This window comes from Anolis sagrei, chromosome 3, assembly GCF_037176765.1.
Source record: "Anolis sagrei isolate rAnoSag1 chromosome 3, rAnoSag1.mat, whole genome shotgun sequence".
In the NCBI taxonomy this organism is placed as follows: Eukaryota; Metazoa; Chordata; class Lepidosauria; order Squamata; family Dactyloidae; genus Anolis; species Anolis sagrei.
In genome coordinates, this window is record NC_090023.1 from 9024516 (window position 1) to 9042119 (window position 17604).

The 17604-nt window shown below is 43.0% G+C and overlaps 1 protein-coding gene across 2 annotated transcripts in view; it reads left to right on the forward strand.

Annotated features, from left to right (window-relative positions):
• Positions 1 to 7383: 7383 nt before the first annotated feature.
• Positions 7384 to 17604, forward strand: part of ACER3 (alkaline ceramidase 3) — a 58300-nt gene continuing 48079 nt past the window's right edge. Inside the window, exon 1 of one of the 2 annotated variants that reach the window (XM_060771238.2) lies at positions 7384 to 7673. In XM_060771238.2, coding sequence (XP_060627221.1) covers positions 7571 to 7673 — 103 coding nt within the window. In that variant the 5' untranslated portion in view covers positions 7384 to 7570. The remainder of the gene's footprint in view (positions 7674 to 17604) is intronic. The other variant, XM_060771237.2, reaches the window with a different exon arrangement.

Here is a 17604-nt window from a genome sequence, read left to right on the forward strand (position 1 = left end):
CCATTCAGCAGTGGAACTCTCTGCCCCGGAATGTGGTGGAGGCTCCTTCTTTGGAGGCTTTTAAATAGAGGCTGGATGGCCATCTGTCAGGGGTGATTTGAATGCAATATTCCTGCTTCTTGGCAGGGGGTTGGACTGGATGGCCCATGAGGTCTCTTCTAACTCTTTGATTCTTTGATTCTATGATTCTAAGAGAGGCAGACTGTGGTTAGGGCACCTTTTCTAGCCCCTTCCCCGTGTGGAGTGAGCAAAGTGGATCCTCAAAAGGGCTGCTCAGACATGGATACAGCTGCCGAACTACTCAACTGCCTCGGACCTTAAGGTAGAACGACTGAGTCCATATCCACTGCCAATGTGCATGTCTGTGACTAGGGGCTTCCAGATTTCACAATTCTGCCCCTGTCACCACTCGCTGATCAACATGGAACTTTGGTTGGTTGTTTTTATTTTCCTTAGAAGACGGCTGTGCATGAGTTTTTTTAATGTGTGAAGGTCAGTGCACAACTGATCAACACACAGTCTTCACAGAGTAAGGTTTCAACTGGTGACATAGTTAACATGACGGCCGTGGCTTCTCAATCTGTTGCAGCCTTCTTCTGCCTTCACAGCCATTGTAACATGTACCATGTTATCCTCCGCCTGCTCTGCCGTTGAGGTCTTTAGGTCTTTGGACTGTGCTTGGTCTGGAACCTCTCCTGCCGCCACTTCTGGGAGTGCATGATTCCAGTCATTGTGCCTGCAGGTTCATTGGAACACGTAAGCCCCTCACCATGACAAGGTGACAGTCCATCAAGAGGGCCTACCAGCTGTTAGGAATTGTGGGAGTTGAAGTCCAAAACACCTGGAGGGCCAAAGTTTGCCCATTCCTGTTCCAAAGCATGGGCAAACTTTGGCAGTGTTTTGTTCATGTTTCTTTACTTTTTAAAAATATTAACAGCTGTTTTCTAATTCTGTTTTCTCTAATTTAGGAAATGAGGAAACAGAAAGAAGAAAAGATATCCAAGTAAAGAAAAACAAAAGCTAAAACGCAATGCAGCTTGAGGATCACTTATATGGAATTCTAAAATACTCTAAAGTTTAAGACTTTCCACATTGTGGGCTGAGATCACAACATCTTTGCTTTCTGATGGTTCAGTGTACACACGCTTGGTTTCATGCCAGCAATTATTTAAAATATGGTGTAGAAAATTAGCTTCAAGCTATGTTTTACAAGGCGTGTCTGAAACATAAATGGATTTCGTGTTTAGGCTTGAGGCCCGTCTCCTAGGTTCCTCATCATGTACATGCAAGTATTCCAAAATCTGAAAAGAATCGAAATCCAAAGCGTTTCTAGTAGCAAGCGTTTTGAATATGGGATACTTAATCTGTACTTCAACAGTAAACTTGAACTAACTAACAACGAAAGATGAACTTAAACACAAAAGAGCCTCATGCCAAACTGTTATGAAAGAGAAAAAAATAATAAAATGAATTATATATTAAAATTCCATAATTACAGAGCCAACTAAAAACCCAGCAGCTTTATAACAACCCATTCTTGTTTTATTCATCTTTCTTGTTGGAAGCGCAAAACACTTGGCACTGAAAAGTCAGGAATAGCTCAAAGAGGATAGTAGCAATAGAGTCTCATCTAATTGTCCTGATCCTTCTGCAGAAAAATAATATTTTTAGGGATGTTTTCCACCTCTTCACTTACCACCAATCCTTATTCAACTCTTTTCCCAAATGGGAAAAATATATCAATTTCGTGGCTTTCTCACACCAGCTTGTTGTTGTCTCAACGCAATCATGTTGTTTAAACAAACAGAAATATATCATTTTTGGAATGATTACGTTGCACATCCTTGCAACCACACAATGTTGGCGCTTTCTTGATGTGAATTCCTGAAATCAGTTTTCCACACAGTCCCACTTCCTACTCGCATTTGCCCTTACCAGCACATAAGGGTTTTTCCTGTTTTTCCTTCCCTGCCTTTTCATAGAATCATAGAATCAAAGAGTTGGAAGAGACCTCATGGGCCATCCAGTCCAACCCTCTGCCAAGAAGCAGGAATATTGCATTCAAATCACCCCTGACAGATGGCCATCCAGCCTCTGTTTAAAAGCGTCCAAAGAAGGAGCCTCCACCACACTCCGGGGCAGAGAGTTCCACTGCTGAACGGCTCTCACAGTCAGGAAGTTCTTCTTCATGTTCAGATGGAATCTCCTCTCTTGTAGTTTGAAGCCATTGTTCCATTGCGTCCTAGTCTCCAGGGAAGCAGAAAACAAGCTTGCTCCCTCCTCCCTGTCACTTCCTCTCACATATTTATACATGGCTATCATATCTCCTCTCAGCCTTCTCTTCTTCAGGCTAAACATGCCCAGCTCCTTAAGCCGCTCCTCATAGGGCTTGTTCTCCAGACCCTTGATCATTTTAGTCGCCCTCCTCTGGACACATTCCAGCTTGTCAATATCTCTCTTGAATTGTGGGGCCCAGTTAAGTTAAAATGCAAGTAAAGACACAACTAAAGAATTTACATTATAACTGGCATTATATCGGTAAATTTTAAGCTGCATTTGTTATATGTTTTTAATAATGCTTTGTTTTATGTCATGGCCATGTTGTGCCCTGCCTCAAGCAGCAAAGAGAGGCATGTAATAAACATTATTGTTATTATTATTAATAATAATAATAATAATAATAATATTTGCAAAGTTGCACAGTTTCAACATTTTCGTAAGCCCTTCCTCCACTTCTCAATATTGAGACACCAGCAGAAGGGCATTATCGCACAAGAAGAGTGGCAGAAGAATAGCAATATTGGACTCAGTGAGGTGTTTTTCCCATCAATGAAAGAAGAAGTCACTACAATTACAATGCCACTATGGGAGAAACATGGTCAGAATCTTCAGTACTGACATCAGAATGGAGTTTGGCCTAGACCAGTGTTTCTCAACCTGGGGGTTGGGACCCCTGGGGGGGTCGCGAGGGGATTTCAGAGGGGTCACCAAACACCATCAGGAAACACAGTATTTTCTGTTGGTCATGGGAGGCCTGTGTGCCAAGTTTGGTTCAATCCCATTGTTGATGGGGTTCAGAATGCTCTTTGATAGTAGGTGAACTATAAATCCCAGCAATTACAACTCCCAAATAAGCTCTATTTCCCCCAAACTCCCCAGTGTTCACATTTGGGCATAATGAGGATCCATGCCAAGTTTGGTCCAGATCCATCATTGCTTGAGTCCACAGTGCTCTCTGAATGTAGGTGAACTACAACTCCAAAACTCAAGGTCAATGCCCACCAAACCCTTCCAGTATTTTCTGTTGGTCGTGGGAGTTTTTTGTGCCAAGTTTGGTTCAATCCCATTGTTGGTGGGGTTCAGAATTGTAGGTGAACTATAAATCCCAGCAAGCACAACTTCCAAATAAGATCTATTTCCCCCAAACTCCCCCAGTGTTCACATTTGGGCATAATGAGGATCCATGCCAAGTCTGGTCCAGATCCATCATTGTTTGAGTCCACAGTGCTCTCTGAATGTAGGTGAACGACAACTCCCAAACTCAAGGTTAATGCCCTTCAAACCCTTCCAGTATTTTCTGTTGGTCGTGGGAGTTCTGTGTGCCAAGTTTGGTTCAATTCCATCATTGGTGGAGTTCAGAATGCTCTTTGATTGTAGATGAACTATAAATCCCAGCAATTACAACTCCCAAATAAGATCTATTTTCCCCAAACTCCCCCAGTGTTCCCATTTGGGCATAATGAAGATTTGTGCCAAGTTTTGTCCACAGTGCTCTCTGGATGTAGGTGAACTACAACTCCCAAACTCAAGGTCAATGCCCTTCAAACCCTTCCAGTATTTTCTGTTGGTCGTGGGAGTACTGTGTGCCAAGTTTGGTTCAATTCCATCGTTGGTGGAGTTCAGAATGCCTCCCCCAACCCCACCAGTATTCAAATTTGTGTGTATCGGGTATTTGTGCCAAATTTGATCCAGTGAATGAGACTACATCCTGCATCTCAGATATTTACATTACGATTCATAACAGTAGCAAAATGACAGCAACAAAAATAATGTTATGGTTAAGGGTCACCACAACAGGAGGAACTGTATTCAGGGGTCTCAGCATTAGGAAGGTTGAGAAACACTGGCCTAGACAAATGCACCACAGTGGCATTAAAGAATGGGAAAATAACTCACAGCGAGGGCGTAGAGATGCAATCAGCCTGAAGCCTATAAATATCTGGGCATACTATAGTTGGACAAAATCAAGCATGGGCAAGTGAAAAATGTGGTCAGCAAAGAATATATCCAAAGAGTCAGAAAGGTTTTGAAGAGCAAACTAAATGGTGGAAATACGATCAAGGCTATCAACACTTGGGCCATGCCCATCATCAGATACACTGCTGGGATTGTGAACTGGATGCAAGCAGAGCTGGATGATCTGGATAGAAAAACAAGAAAACTGGTGACAATCCACTACTCATGACACCCACATAGTGATGTTGACAGACTTTATGTGCCCAGAAAATCAGGAGGCAGAAGGCTTCTGCAAGTGAAACAAATGGTAGATGAAGAGAAACATACACTGGCAGATTATGGGAAAACACTGATGGACATCAATAGTAAAAAAAAAAACTGCTTAACGTGCAAGAGACAAAGAGAAAATAAGCTTGGATCTCATAAATTGGTGCACCAGCCCTCATAGAATCATAGAATCAAAGAGTTGGAAGAGACCTCATGGGCCATCCAGTCCAACCCCCTGCCAAGAAGCAGGAATATTGCATTCAAATCACCCCTGACAAATGGCCATCCAGCCTCTGCTTAAAAGCTTCCAAAGAAGGAGCCTCCACCACACTCCGGGGCAGAGAGTTCCACTGCTGAACGGCTCTCACAGTCAGGAAGTTCTTCCTCATGTTCAGATGGAATCTCCTCTCTTGTAGTTTGAAGCCATTGTTCCGCGTCCTAGTATCCAGGGAAGCAGAAAACAAGCTTGCTCCCTCCTCCCTGTGGCTTCCTCTCACATATTTATACATGGCTATCATATCTCCTCTCAGCCTTCTCTTCTTCAGGCTAAACATGCCCAGTTCCCTAAGCCGCTCCTCATAGGGCTTGTTCTCCAGACCCTTGATCATTTTAGTTGCCCTCCTCTGGACACATTCCAGCTTGTCAATATCTCTCTTGAATTGTGGTGCCCAGAATTGGACACAATATTCCAGGTGTGGTCTAACCAAAGCAGAATAGAGGGGTAGCATTACTTCCTTAGATCTAGACACTAGGCTCCTCTTGATGCAGGCCAAAATCCCATTGGCTTTTTTTGCCGCCACATCACATTGTTGGCTCATGTTTAACTTGTTGTCCACGAGGACTCCAAGATCTTTTTCACACGTACTGCTCTCGAGCCAGGCATTGTCCCCCATTCTGTATCTTTGCATTTCATTTTTCCTGCCAAAGTGGAGTATCTTGCATTTGTCACTGTTGAACTTCATTTTGTTAGTTTTGGCCCATCTCTCTAATCTGTCAAGATCGTTTTGAATTCTGCTCCTGTCCTCTGGACTATTGGCTATCCCTCCCAATTTGGTGTCGTCTGCCCTCCTCCCAGGGCTTGGTGGCTAACACAATAAAAGGGAAAGACTGGTAGGCAGAGCATAATGCCACACCTGCTTCATGTAGGATCTCAACCATTACAAATTCTAAATGGTTCTAGTGTTTTGTTGGTTGTTTTCTTGTGGGTGGATAATAATCTTCCCGCAGAGTGGAAAGATAAGCAGGTTGGAGATGAACAGGGTGACAGAATTTTATTAACAAAGTCAGGAAGCGGAAAGACAAGTTTTTAGTTGATTTTTATCTCCTGAGCAATTTGCCTTGGCTGATCCAAGGGATTGCGCGAAGATTCAGAGCAAACAAATGGTTTTCTTCATAAAAGCATAGAATCCTAAAGTTGGAAGAGACCCCAAAGGCTGTCCAATCCAACTTCTTATGATAATTACAGTCCTTCTCACAAATGGCCATCCAGCCTCTGTTTAAAACCTTCTGGAGATTGAGACTCCATCAAACTCCCAGGCAGCAGCATATTCCACAGTTTAACAGTTCTTACTGTCAGGATGTTTATTATTATTCCTACTATTGTTTTTTCTTTGTCAATTTGGCTCTCAATTTTCTCCAGGAACTGTCCATGGAGAGCTGCCTTTTGCCAGTTTTCTCTTCTGCTCTGCACCGTATTTTTACAGAATTCAGTCTTTGTCTTTTGCACTTGAAGCAGTTTTCTACTATCGACTTTCATCAATGTTGGTTCTTGACTGACTTTCCCATAATCTTCCAGTGCATCTTCTACCATTGGTTTCATTTGCAGAAGTCTTCTGCCTCCTGTCAGGTCAAGCCTGTCAATATCGCTTTGTTGTTCATTCGTTCAGTCCTTCCAACTCTTCATGACCTCATGGACCAGCCCACGCCAGAGCTCCCTGTCGGCTGTCACCACCCCCAGCACCTTCAGAGTCAAGCCAGTCACTGCAAGGATACCATCCATCTATCTTGCTCTTGGTCGGCCCCTCTTCCTTTTGCCTTCCACTTTTCCCAGCATCATTGTCTTTTCTAGGCTTTCCTGTCTTCTCATGATGTGGCCAAAGGACTTCAACTTTGTCTCTAGTATCCTTCCTTCCAGTGAGCAGTCGGGCTTTATTTCCTGGAGGATGGACTGGTTGGATCTTCTCGCAGTCCAAGGCACTCTCAGAACTTTCCTCCAACACCACAGTTCAAAAACATCTATCTTCCTTCGCTCAGCCTTCCCTAAGGTCCAGCTCTCACATCCGGAGGATACTACAGGGAATACCATGGCTTTGACTAGGCAATGGATCTTTGTTGCCAGTGTGATGTCTCTACTCTTCACTATTTGTTTTCTGCTTCCTTGGAGACTAGGATGTGGAGCAATGGTTTCAAACTACAAGAGAGGAGATTCCATCTGAACATGAGGAAGAACCTCCTGACTGTGAGAGCCGTTCAGCAGTGGAACTCTCTGCCCCGGAGTGTGGTGGAGGCTCCTTCTTTGGAAGCTTTAAAACAGAGGCTGGATGGCCATCTGTCAGGGGTGATTTGAATGCAACATTCCTGCTTCTTGGCAGGGGGTTGGACTGGATGGCCCATGAGGCCTCTTCCAACTCTCATCCCCTTCAGCCTGAGGAGATTCCCTCCTTCAGGGGGAGGGGGGTGGTTGCCACGGCAACGGGAGTGGGCCTGGCTCGTTAGCGCCCCCTGCCTGTGGATTATTCAGTTTTGGCCAAGCAGGAAGCGAGCAAGAGCGAGAGCGTGCGCGCGAAGCCCGGTTGCCGCGGCAACGACGGGAGGGGGCGGGGCCTGGCACGCGGCGGCCGGCTTCCGTCCGACGTAGCCACTTCCGGCGTCCCTTGTTCTCTTCCAGAGGCGAGGTTGGTCGCCCATGGCAACGAGGGCAGGCCCGGCCCGCTCGTGGGCCTAGCAGTCCGCCGCCGCGCCCCGCCTCGAGTGGGCGGCAGGCCGGGCGGGGCCAACTCGGCCAGGGCCTCTTCTGGAGCGCCCTCCTCCTCCTCCTCCTTCTCCTCCTCTGGCTTCTCCACCAGCCATGGCTCCCGCCGGCGACCGGGACGGCTATTGGGGTCCCCCCACGTCCACCCTCGACTGGTGCGAGGAGAACTACGTCGTCTCTTACTACATCGCCGAGTTCTGTGAGTACGCCGTCGTTCACACGTGCGCGCCAGACACGCGTCTTCTCCCCAGTCTCTCTTCTCAGCCTTCCTAATGCCGCAATCCCTTAATATAGTTCCTCATGATGTGTTGACCCCAATTATTTTCGTTGCTTTGAGTTTTCCGTGCTGTGTGGCCATGCTCCAGAAGCATTCTCTCCTGACGTTTCGCCTGTACCTATGGCAGGCGTCCTCCAAGGTTGTGAGGTCTGTTGGAAACTAGGAAAATGGGGTTTATATATCTGTAGAAGGTCCAGGGTGGGAGAAAGGACTCTTGTCTGTTGGAGCTAGGTGTGAGTGTTTCAATTGACCACCTTGATTAGCATTTAATGGCTTAGCAGTTAATCCCAGAAGCATTCTCTCCTGACGTTTCGCCTGCATCTATGGCAGGCCTCCTCAGAGGTTGTGAGGTCTGTTGGAAACTAGGAAAATGGGGTTTATATATCTGTGGGTGGGAGAAAGAACTCCTGTCTGCTTGAAATAGGTGTGAATGTTGCAATTGGCCACCTTGATTAGCATTTAATGGCTTAGCAGTTAATTCCAGAAGCATTCTCTCCTGACGTTTCGCCTGCATCTGTGGCAGGCCTCCTCAGAGGTTGTGAGGTCTGTTGGAAACTAGGAAAATGGGGTTTATATATCTGTAGAAGGTCCAGGGTGGGAGAAAGGACTCTTGTCTGTTGGAGCTAGGTGTGGGTGTTTCAATTGGCCACCTTGATTAGTATTTAATGGCTTAGCAGTTAATTCCACAAGCATTCTCTCCTGACGTTTCGCCTTCATCTATGGCAGGCCTCCTCAGAGGTTGTGAGGTCTGTTGGAAACTAGGAAAATGGGGTTTATATATCTGTGGGTGGGAAAAAGCACTCCTGTCTGCTTGAAATAGGTGTGAATGTTTCAATTGGCCACCTTAATTAGTATTTAATGGCTTAGCAGTTAATAATAAAATAACAATAAAACTTCCATTGGCTTTTTTTGCCACTGTATCACATTGTTGAATCTGTATAACGACCAAGTAGCAACAGTTTTTTTAATACTGGTGGTCAGTAACTAAAGAACAACACTCAAAACCAAGGGAACTCTAGACAAGAAACAATCAGGGACAGCTAATCACCTCCCAGCAAAGGATTCCACTAGGCTGGAAGCAGACAGGCTTTGAAGCTGCAAGCCTATTAAATAATAATAATAATGATAATAATGATAATAAAACTTTATTTATACCCCGCCACCATCTCCCCAAGGAACTCGAAGCAGTTTATTATTTCATTATTATTATCATTATTAACTTTATTTGTACTCCGCTAACATCTCCTGAAGGACTCGGTGCGGCTTACAAAGGCCAAGGCCCTCAATAAAACAAAAGCATAACAAATATAAACAATAAAACTCAAAAAGCAAACCAATAAACATTAAAGCAATAACAGTAAAACAATAGGTTCTTGTGGGTTTTTCGGGGCTATATGGCCATGTTCTAGAGGCATTTTCTCCTAATGTTTCGCCTGCATCTATGGCAAGCATGCTCAGAGGTAGTGAGGTCTGTTGGAATTAGGAAAATGGGTTTATATATCTGTAGAATGACTGGGGTGGGGCAAAGAGCTCTTCTCTGCTGGAGCTGGTTGTGAATGTTTCAACTGACCACCTTCATTAGCATTTGAAGGCCTGGCTGAGCCTGGGGGAATCTTTTGTTGAGAGATGTTAAGATGTGCCTGGTTGTTTCCTCTCTGCTGTTTTGCTGTTGCAATTTTAGAGTTTTTTAATACTGGTAGCCAGATTTTGTTCATTTCCTCCTTTCTGTGAAATTGTCCACATGCTTGTGTATTTCAGTGGCTTCTCTGTGTAGTCTGACATGGTGGTTGTGAGAGTGGTCCAGCATTTCTGTGTTCTCAAATAAAATGCTGTGTCCAGGTTGGTTCATCAGGTGCTCTGCTATGGCTGATATCTCTGGGTGAAGTAGTCTGCAGTGCCTTTCATGTTCCTTGATTCGTGTGTTGGGCAATGCTGCTGCGTTTGGTGGTCCCTCTGTAGACTTGTCCGCAGCTGAATGGTATACGGTAGACTCCTGCAGAAGTGAGAGGATCCCTCTTGTCCTTTGCTGAATGTAGCATTTGTTGGATTTTCTTGGTGGGTTTGTAGATAGTTTGTATGTTGTGTTTCCTCATCAGCTTCCCTATGTGGTCAGTGGTTCCCTTGATGTATGGCAAGGACACTTTTTCCTCTGGGTGGATCTTCATCTTTATAGGATTTATAGGATTTTCAATGAGAGAGGAGGGAGTGCAGTCAATCCTAAACCAATAGTAAAGTACATTCTGAGGACATATTGCTGGGAATTGTCCTTATTCTGGGAAGGCTCACTGGAACAGCCACGTTTTCGGACTGCTCCTAATGACTAAAGGTCTGGTTTCTTACTGCCTGGGGGAATCCTTTGTTGGGAGAACAAAATCTGATTACCCGTATTAAAACTCTAAAATCATAATAGTAAATGAAGAACAACTCTCGAAAAACAGGGGAGTTCCAGGCAAGAAACAACAGGACTGCTGCTTAACTCCATCCCTTAGGACTGTCCACGTTTGTGTGACAATGTTGGTCTCCAAAGTACAGGCTGTCCCTGAGTTACAAATAACTCCTAGTTAAGAATGGGGCTGAGACAACAGGGAGGGAGAGGAATCTATCCTTTGGAAGGGAAGTTAACTCCTGAATGGGCTTCAAGGGGGAAAAGAGTCTCCACTGAAGCTTTTATTTCCAATTCTTGTATCCAAGCAGGGTGAGGGAAATTATAATATAATAACTGCTCAAGCAGGGAGTTTTGAAATGGTTGAACAGAAGCTCTCCCAAGCTCTAGGTGCTCTTACTGCCTATTACAAAGGAAACCAGCTGATTCCTAATCCATCTAAAACGCAGACTTGTGCTTTTCATCTTAAGTACAAACAGGCACCTTGAGCTCTGAGAATTACCTGGGAAGGAATCCCACATTGCAGCACACCAACATACCTGGTAGTCACTCTGGACTGTGCTCTGACTTACAAGAAGCACTGCTTGAATATCAAGCGGAAAGTTGGTGCTAGAAATAATATTGTATGAGAGCTGACTGGCACAATTTGGGGATCACAACCAGACACAGTGAAGACATCTTCCCTTGCGCTTGGCTACTCTGCTGCTGAATACGCCCCCCCCCCCAGTGTGGAATACATCTCACCACGTTAAAACAGTGGGTGTGGCTCTTAATGAGATATGCCACATTATCACAGGATGTCTATGCCCCACACAATTGGATAAATTATATTGTTTATAATATAATTTGACATTTGCTGGGAAGTAGCAGCCAACAACAAAAGGACCAAGGACCATCCTCTACCCATCTCCAGCCCATCTTCTGTTCAGATATCAGCCAGCATACCAACACCTTAAATCAAAAACAGCTTCCTAAAATCTACAAAAATACTTGTAGGAACACCTCAGCAAGCGAGAGTCCAAAAGTGGCAGACTAAAACCCGGAACCGCAATCGGTGGCTGAGACCGGATGAGAAACTTCATCCTCGGCACACAGAAGACTGGGCAACTTGGAAGGCGTTGAACAGGCCACGTTTTCAGGTTTTTTCGTAAGGTTAGGAGAGAGGGAGTCACTCTGATATCCCTGGGCAGAGAGTTCTACAGCCGTGGGGCCACCACAGGGAAGGCCCTGTCTCTCATCCCTGCCAGACGTGCTTGTGAAGCAGGTGGGATTGAGAGCAGGGCCTCCTCTGACGATCTCAAGTCCCTGGTGGGTTCATAGGGAGACATGCGTTCGGATAGATTAGCTGGGCCGGAATATAATAAAAAACAATAGTAATAAAAAGGGATTGCTAGACTGTAAGCAGGGTGGGTGAAAGCCCCTAATATTTCCTTGGATATTTTTCAGCCAGAAGCATAATTCCTTCTAAAGTTACCCCGCTAGAAGTCATTAAGAGCTGTCAAGCTGTTTGAAAAGGCAGAGGAACGAGAGACCAAATTGCCAATATCCGCTGGATAATGGAGGAAGGCAGGGAGTTTCAGAAGAACATCTCTGTTTTATTAACTATTCTAAAGCCTTTGACTGTGTGGATTGTAAGAAATTGTGGCAAGTTCTTGGTGGTATGGGGATACCAAGTCACTTTGTCTCCTAAGGAATCTGTATAACGACTAAGTAGGAACAGTAAGAACAGATAATGGAACAACAGACTGGTTCAAGATTGGGAAAGGACATATGGTAGGGCTGTATACTCTCACTCTACTTATTCAGCTTGTATGCAGAACACATCATGCGAGGTTGCAGGGCTTGATAAAATTGCTGGAAGAAACATTAACAGCCTTAGATATGCAGATGATACCACTTTAATGGCTGAAAGCGAGGAGGAGCTGAGGAGCCTTCTAGCCAAGGTGAAAAAAGAAAGGGCAAAAAGTTCAACATCAAAAAACAAGATGATGGCAACCAGACTGATTGATAACTGGCAAATAGAGGGAAAAATTGTGGAGAGACTTTTTTTTCTAGGCACATCTTTAGACTGCCGACGCAGACTGCAGCCAGGAAATCAGAAGATGTTTTCTTCTTGGGAGGAGAGCAATGACTAATCTCGATAAAATAGTGAAAAATAGAGACATCACACTGTCAATGAAGGTCCATGTAGTTAAAGCAATGGTATTTATTGTAGTAATCTATGGATGTGAGAGCTGGACCATAGGAAGACTGAATGAAGGAAGATAGACGCTTTTGAACTGTGGTGCTGGAGGAAAATTCTGAGAGTGCCTTGGACTGTGAGAAGATCCAACCAGTCCATACTCCAGGAAATAGAGCCCAACTGCTCTCTGGAGAGAAGGATATTAGAGGTAAAGATGGAATACTTTGGCCACATCATGAGAAGTCAGGAAAGCTTGGAGGAAAGAATGATGCTGGGGGAAATGGAAGGAAAAAAGGAAGAGGGGCTGACCAAGAGCAAGATGGATGGATAGTATCCTTGAAGTGACTGGCTTGACCTTGAAGGAGCTGGGAGTGGCAACCTGACAGGGAGCTCTGGTGTGGACTTGTCCATGAGGTCCATGGAAGCAACTGAACGAATCAACAACAAGCTGTAAATGGAGAAGGAGAGGGAATGTTCCCTAATACTTTCTTGGGAGAAGGAAAAATGCTCCCAAAGAGTCATGACCATTTTCTTGTCTCAAGACAGAAAGAACCATATTTGTGTGTTCTCTTGGTCCCACCATACTTCAGAGGCTGGGGTCAATAAATGTTGGGTTGACTCACTCTAATCTCGGGGGTTGTATTTAGAATCATAGACTTGGAAGAGTCCACAACGGCCACCCAATCTAGCCCCATTCTGCTGTACAGAAAAGCACAATCTGAGCACTCCTTACACATAGCCATTCATCCTCTGTTTAAAAAATCATCCAGAGGAGGAGACTCCACTGGACTCCCAGGCAACAGACTCCACTGTCAAGCAGCTCTTACCTCCAGGAAGTTTTCATTTCCTGCTATTTGAGTCCATTGCTCCATTGTGCTCTAATCTCTAGAGCAGAAGAAAACAAACTTTTCCCCTCTTCAGTGAGACATCCTTTCAGATATCTAAACATGGCTCATTTCCCCTCTCAAACTTTTCTTCTCCAAGCTAAACATAGGAATTCAGAGTTTCCAGATCTTGAACCGTTTTGATTGCCCTTCTCCAGACACATTCCAGGTTATCTATTTCATTCTTGAATTGATAAAAATGTTGGGGTGCTTTCCTCTGTTCCATATCGAGACAGTTTATAGCTCTAGTAGCTTTTGTTGAGGTTATGATTCATCCCTTAATTGTAGGATGTCTTTTTTTTGTGACTATCCCACTAAACGAGTTTTTTCCCCTCATACAAGGTGTGTTAACTACTTGCTAGTGATATTATCTGATAGTTGAGTCATTTTCTTGCTCATGGATGATACTCCACAGTGGGAAAAAATATGTTGACCCCAGTTGTCCCAGTATGGACATTAGGCCAAACCATGACTACAGCAAGCCAAAAACAGAATAAGAGAATCAGCATCAAAGCATGTGAAGGAGTCCTAATAACTAAATAATAGTTTGTCTTTTCGCTGCCTTTGTGTATGAACTGAGTCACTGAGTTTATAAGATAGTTCAGACAGAAGAGCGCTTTGACTCACAAGAAATATATGGGCTGGACAAATCCCTAAAGCTGATATTTTTAGAAGATGCAGATCAGAAATGGAATTATAGTACTGAAAACTGCAGAATGTGCAGCCTGTGTTAAGTTTCCTGTTTATGAATTCACATGATTTTAAAGACTGTAGCAGACTGCTTATTCAGCATAATGGACTTTCTGGGAAATGTGACACAGCTCCAGTTTTATATTTTAGTTAATATAATTGTATAATCACTGCAGATTCTTTCTCTTCCCAAGTATTATATATTTTAAAAATCTATAAATGTGCAGTAGCAGCTGGGGACTTCTATTTGAGGGAGTTGCGAGGAAATATGAAGAATTGGGACAGAGGAAATCTAACCAGTGTCAGAGAGGAAGGAATAAACTATGCATATAATGTATCAGACATCCTGTTCCCAGCTTCTAATTATATCTGGACCTGGCCATTGGTACCTATTTGTAGGAGCTATCTTCATTCATTTATATCCTGCCAAATTCCCCCACTCAAAGCCTCAAGGTTGTTTACAAAAAAAATTAAAATGTGGTTAAAAGCATTAGTTATAAGGAAAAGCATAAAATTAACAAACCCATACAATTAATACTTTTCAAAACAAATCACTTCTATTTCTCTATAACTTAGTATTTTTTTCTTCTAGCTTATGCTCCACAAATAGTTTATTTTTATTTTAATACAAACTGTCTCCAGTCACATGTTGCTGTGGGCCAATCTGGTTAGATTGAAAAGAAAGAGAAAGAACAGGTTTCTAATGTATTTAATTTCACAATGCTTGTGGATATACAATATTTGTTGCTGTTCCATTGTCTGTGCAGATATAGAGATTGTCTGGTTTGCCGACTCCAGAACACGCAACATATAATTATCCATGTGACAAGCAATCCGTGTCTAGATCTAAACCGGACAATTCTAAACATTGGCTCTGATCTTTGTTGATGGTGATTGCAAATGCTAATTGAATTGGGAATTGCTATCTCTTAAATTGAAATGGCATATCTGTTGGAATCAGGAATGAGGAATGAGGACATCTTCAACCCAGAATATCAAGGCAGATAATCCACAGACTCTGCTTTGTACTGGATTATATGTCAGTGTAGACTTAGGGCCCTTCCTTACAGCGATAGAACCCAGGACATCAAGGCAGATCTTCCACAATGTCTGCTTTGAACTGGGCTACCTAAGTCCAGACTGCCGTGTAACCCAGTTCAATGTGGATCGTATACAGCTGTGTGGGAGGAGCCCATCAGGGCAAACAATATTATAGCAATGAATGTTGTTCTTCAGAATTTCCTTGGTAAAATACAAGATAGAAAAAAATGTATAACAATAACCAGTGTTTAATAATTTTAGCCATTCCCCCTCACTTACCATGCTCTGGTCCAAACCTGGAATTAAAGCATTAAATGGGCTTACATGCTTGTATCTGCCCCACTTCAGTTCAGAGTGGGTTTCCTTTGATTATGTCTCAGAAGTATTCTGAGTTGAGATCTGCTGTGCTGATGTCATGTGAGTGCCTTCAGTTCTGAACTTACTCCCCACCCAACATATTTAACTGGAGAGATCTTACCACAGAAAAGGTGTGAAGCTTGCTATAGTATGAAGACATTCGGAGCATCTTTCAGATGTAAAGGCTTCCTGCCCTCACTTTGAACGGATAGGATGGTTGCCTTGGCCATGCATACAAGCTAAAAGGCTTAAAGCTAGAAGAAGGAGCAGGGCATTCTCACCTAACTTTTCATGGGGGTTGTCAGTTCTGCAGACAGGAATAAATGCTTGCAAATAAGTCCAGAACCCATTTTCTGGCTAAATACGAATTTCCAACCTGGTTGAGCAGGCACTTCTCTACTCATGGAGCAGGCTGCCAATGTAGTAGTCTAATAAGAAGGATCTTGTAACATAAACCTGGGGAAGAGTTGTACGATAGGCCTTCTGCAAGACATACAGTGTCAATAATCAACCAATAAGTAGTATACTGTCACCCATAGCTTCTTTTTTCTGTCATAAAAAGAAAGCTAGGCACTTGAGCAGAGGACTGGTTATAGCTGTATTGTATCTAGGCAACCTGTAATGTATTTTATTTATTTCCAGTATTTCTACCCCGTCCTTCTCAATCCCCAAAGGGGGACTCTGGTCGACTTACATTTGGCACAATGTAGTGCTTCTGTCAGCGACCTACACATTTTGGTGGGTGTTAGTAGGCAACTGCATTCATTCCACTTCCTGAGCCTTCTAGCTCTAATCTTTCCTTGTTTATGAACAATCTTATTTGATGGATTCTTACCACTTCCCACTGGCTACAAACCAGTGTAAAGAGTGAAGTTCACCCCTTTCTTCCATGTAGTTTCTGTGTATGTACTGGAGGGCCCATGGCATAATGTAAATGATGCTTTCTAGTTCCTGTAATAAGTAGGAAAAAGACTGTTACATGAATTTCAGCGTGCTTGTGACAGTGACCTAAATATCACACCTAGGAAATCTTGACCTGGGATGCATAATGTGGGATTTATGGTACACTGTTGGCATGGCTGTGGTTGCAGCTTCTTTAGATGTTTTATTTTATTCACTAACTTGTTTGTCAAATGAAAATTACATTTACCGAATTATTTACTTTTTTGTCATATTTTATTTATCCTTGCAAATTGAAGCCTTGTAGGCATGTTAATACTAGCTAGGAAATAGTGGAAAGTACATCTGCAAAATACCGTACATATTTATTTCAACTCCAGTACAAATGGAAGGATACCCCCCCCCCCCAAAAAAAAACAACAACCCAGTGCTGTCACTAAATCAATAAGCAACCTATATTTACATCCTTTTTCCCAAGACAGGAAGAAATGTAAGGCAGAGATTACCGAATAACAAGAGATACAAGTAAAAGCACATGCAGCTTTTAAAAATAATATTAAACCATTTATAGCATTGAAATCAAATTAAACAGTAATTTAAATTTTAGATTAAACATTTTTCAGGATTAAAGCAAAATCCCATTAGATAAAACAGTTCCCTAAACGTTGCCTGGAATAGAAGAGTCTTTACTAGACACCGAAAGAAAAACACGAAGGGAGCAAATCAAGTAGTCAAAAAATAAAAAATAAATCTTATTGCAAATGATGAAAAAATGTGATATGGAGCACTAATCTGTATTATATATAGTAGACATGATAAAGAGGATCTAAACATACCCTTCACTCTTTGGGTCAATTATGGGAAGTACAAGTTTGGGATATTAAGCAATTTGTCTTTTATTTTCTTATATACATGATGGTAAGCATTCACTTTTATGAGAGAAAAACTGTTTTTTATTGTGTATATATATCATTTTTGTTTAAAATTTATTTAAAATCTTGTGATCTAATTTTGACTTTTAGTGTGTTTCTATAATGACTTACTGTCCCTGGTGCTGTTTTGGGATATTTCCCACTGCTAGAGATTTTGTAAGGGGTGCAAAGGTTTACTGACTTTCAAAAATGTTATCACATGGCAAACTTTGTATTATGTTTCAGTGGTTTAATCTCTAAGGAGTGTATGGATAAAAAGTGCATTACTTGTTCTAGCTATACAGGCAGGGATGAGAGGAGGAATATGAGTTGCGTACTGTCCTGATAAGGAGCCCCCGGTGACGCAGTGGGTTAAAGCATTGAGCTTGTTGACCGAAAGGTCACAGGTTCGATTCCGGGGAGCGGTGTGAGCTTCCGGTGGCAGCCCCAGCTTCTGCCAACCTAGCGGTTCGAAAACATGCAAATATGAGTAGATCAATAGGTA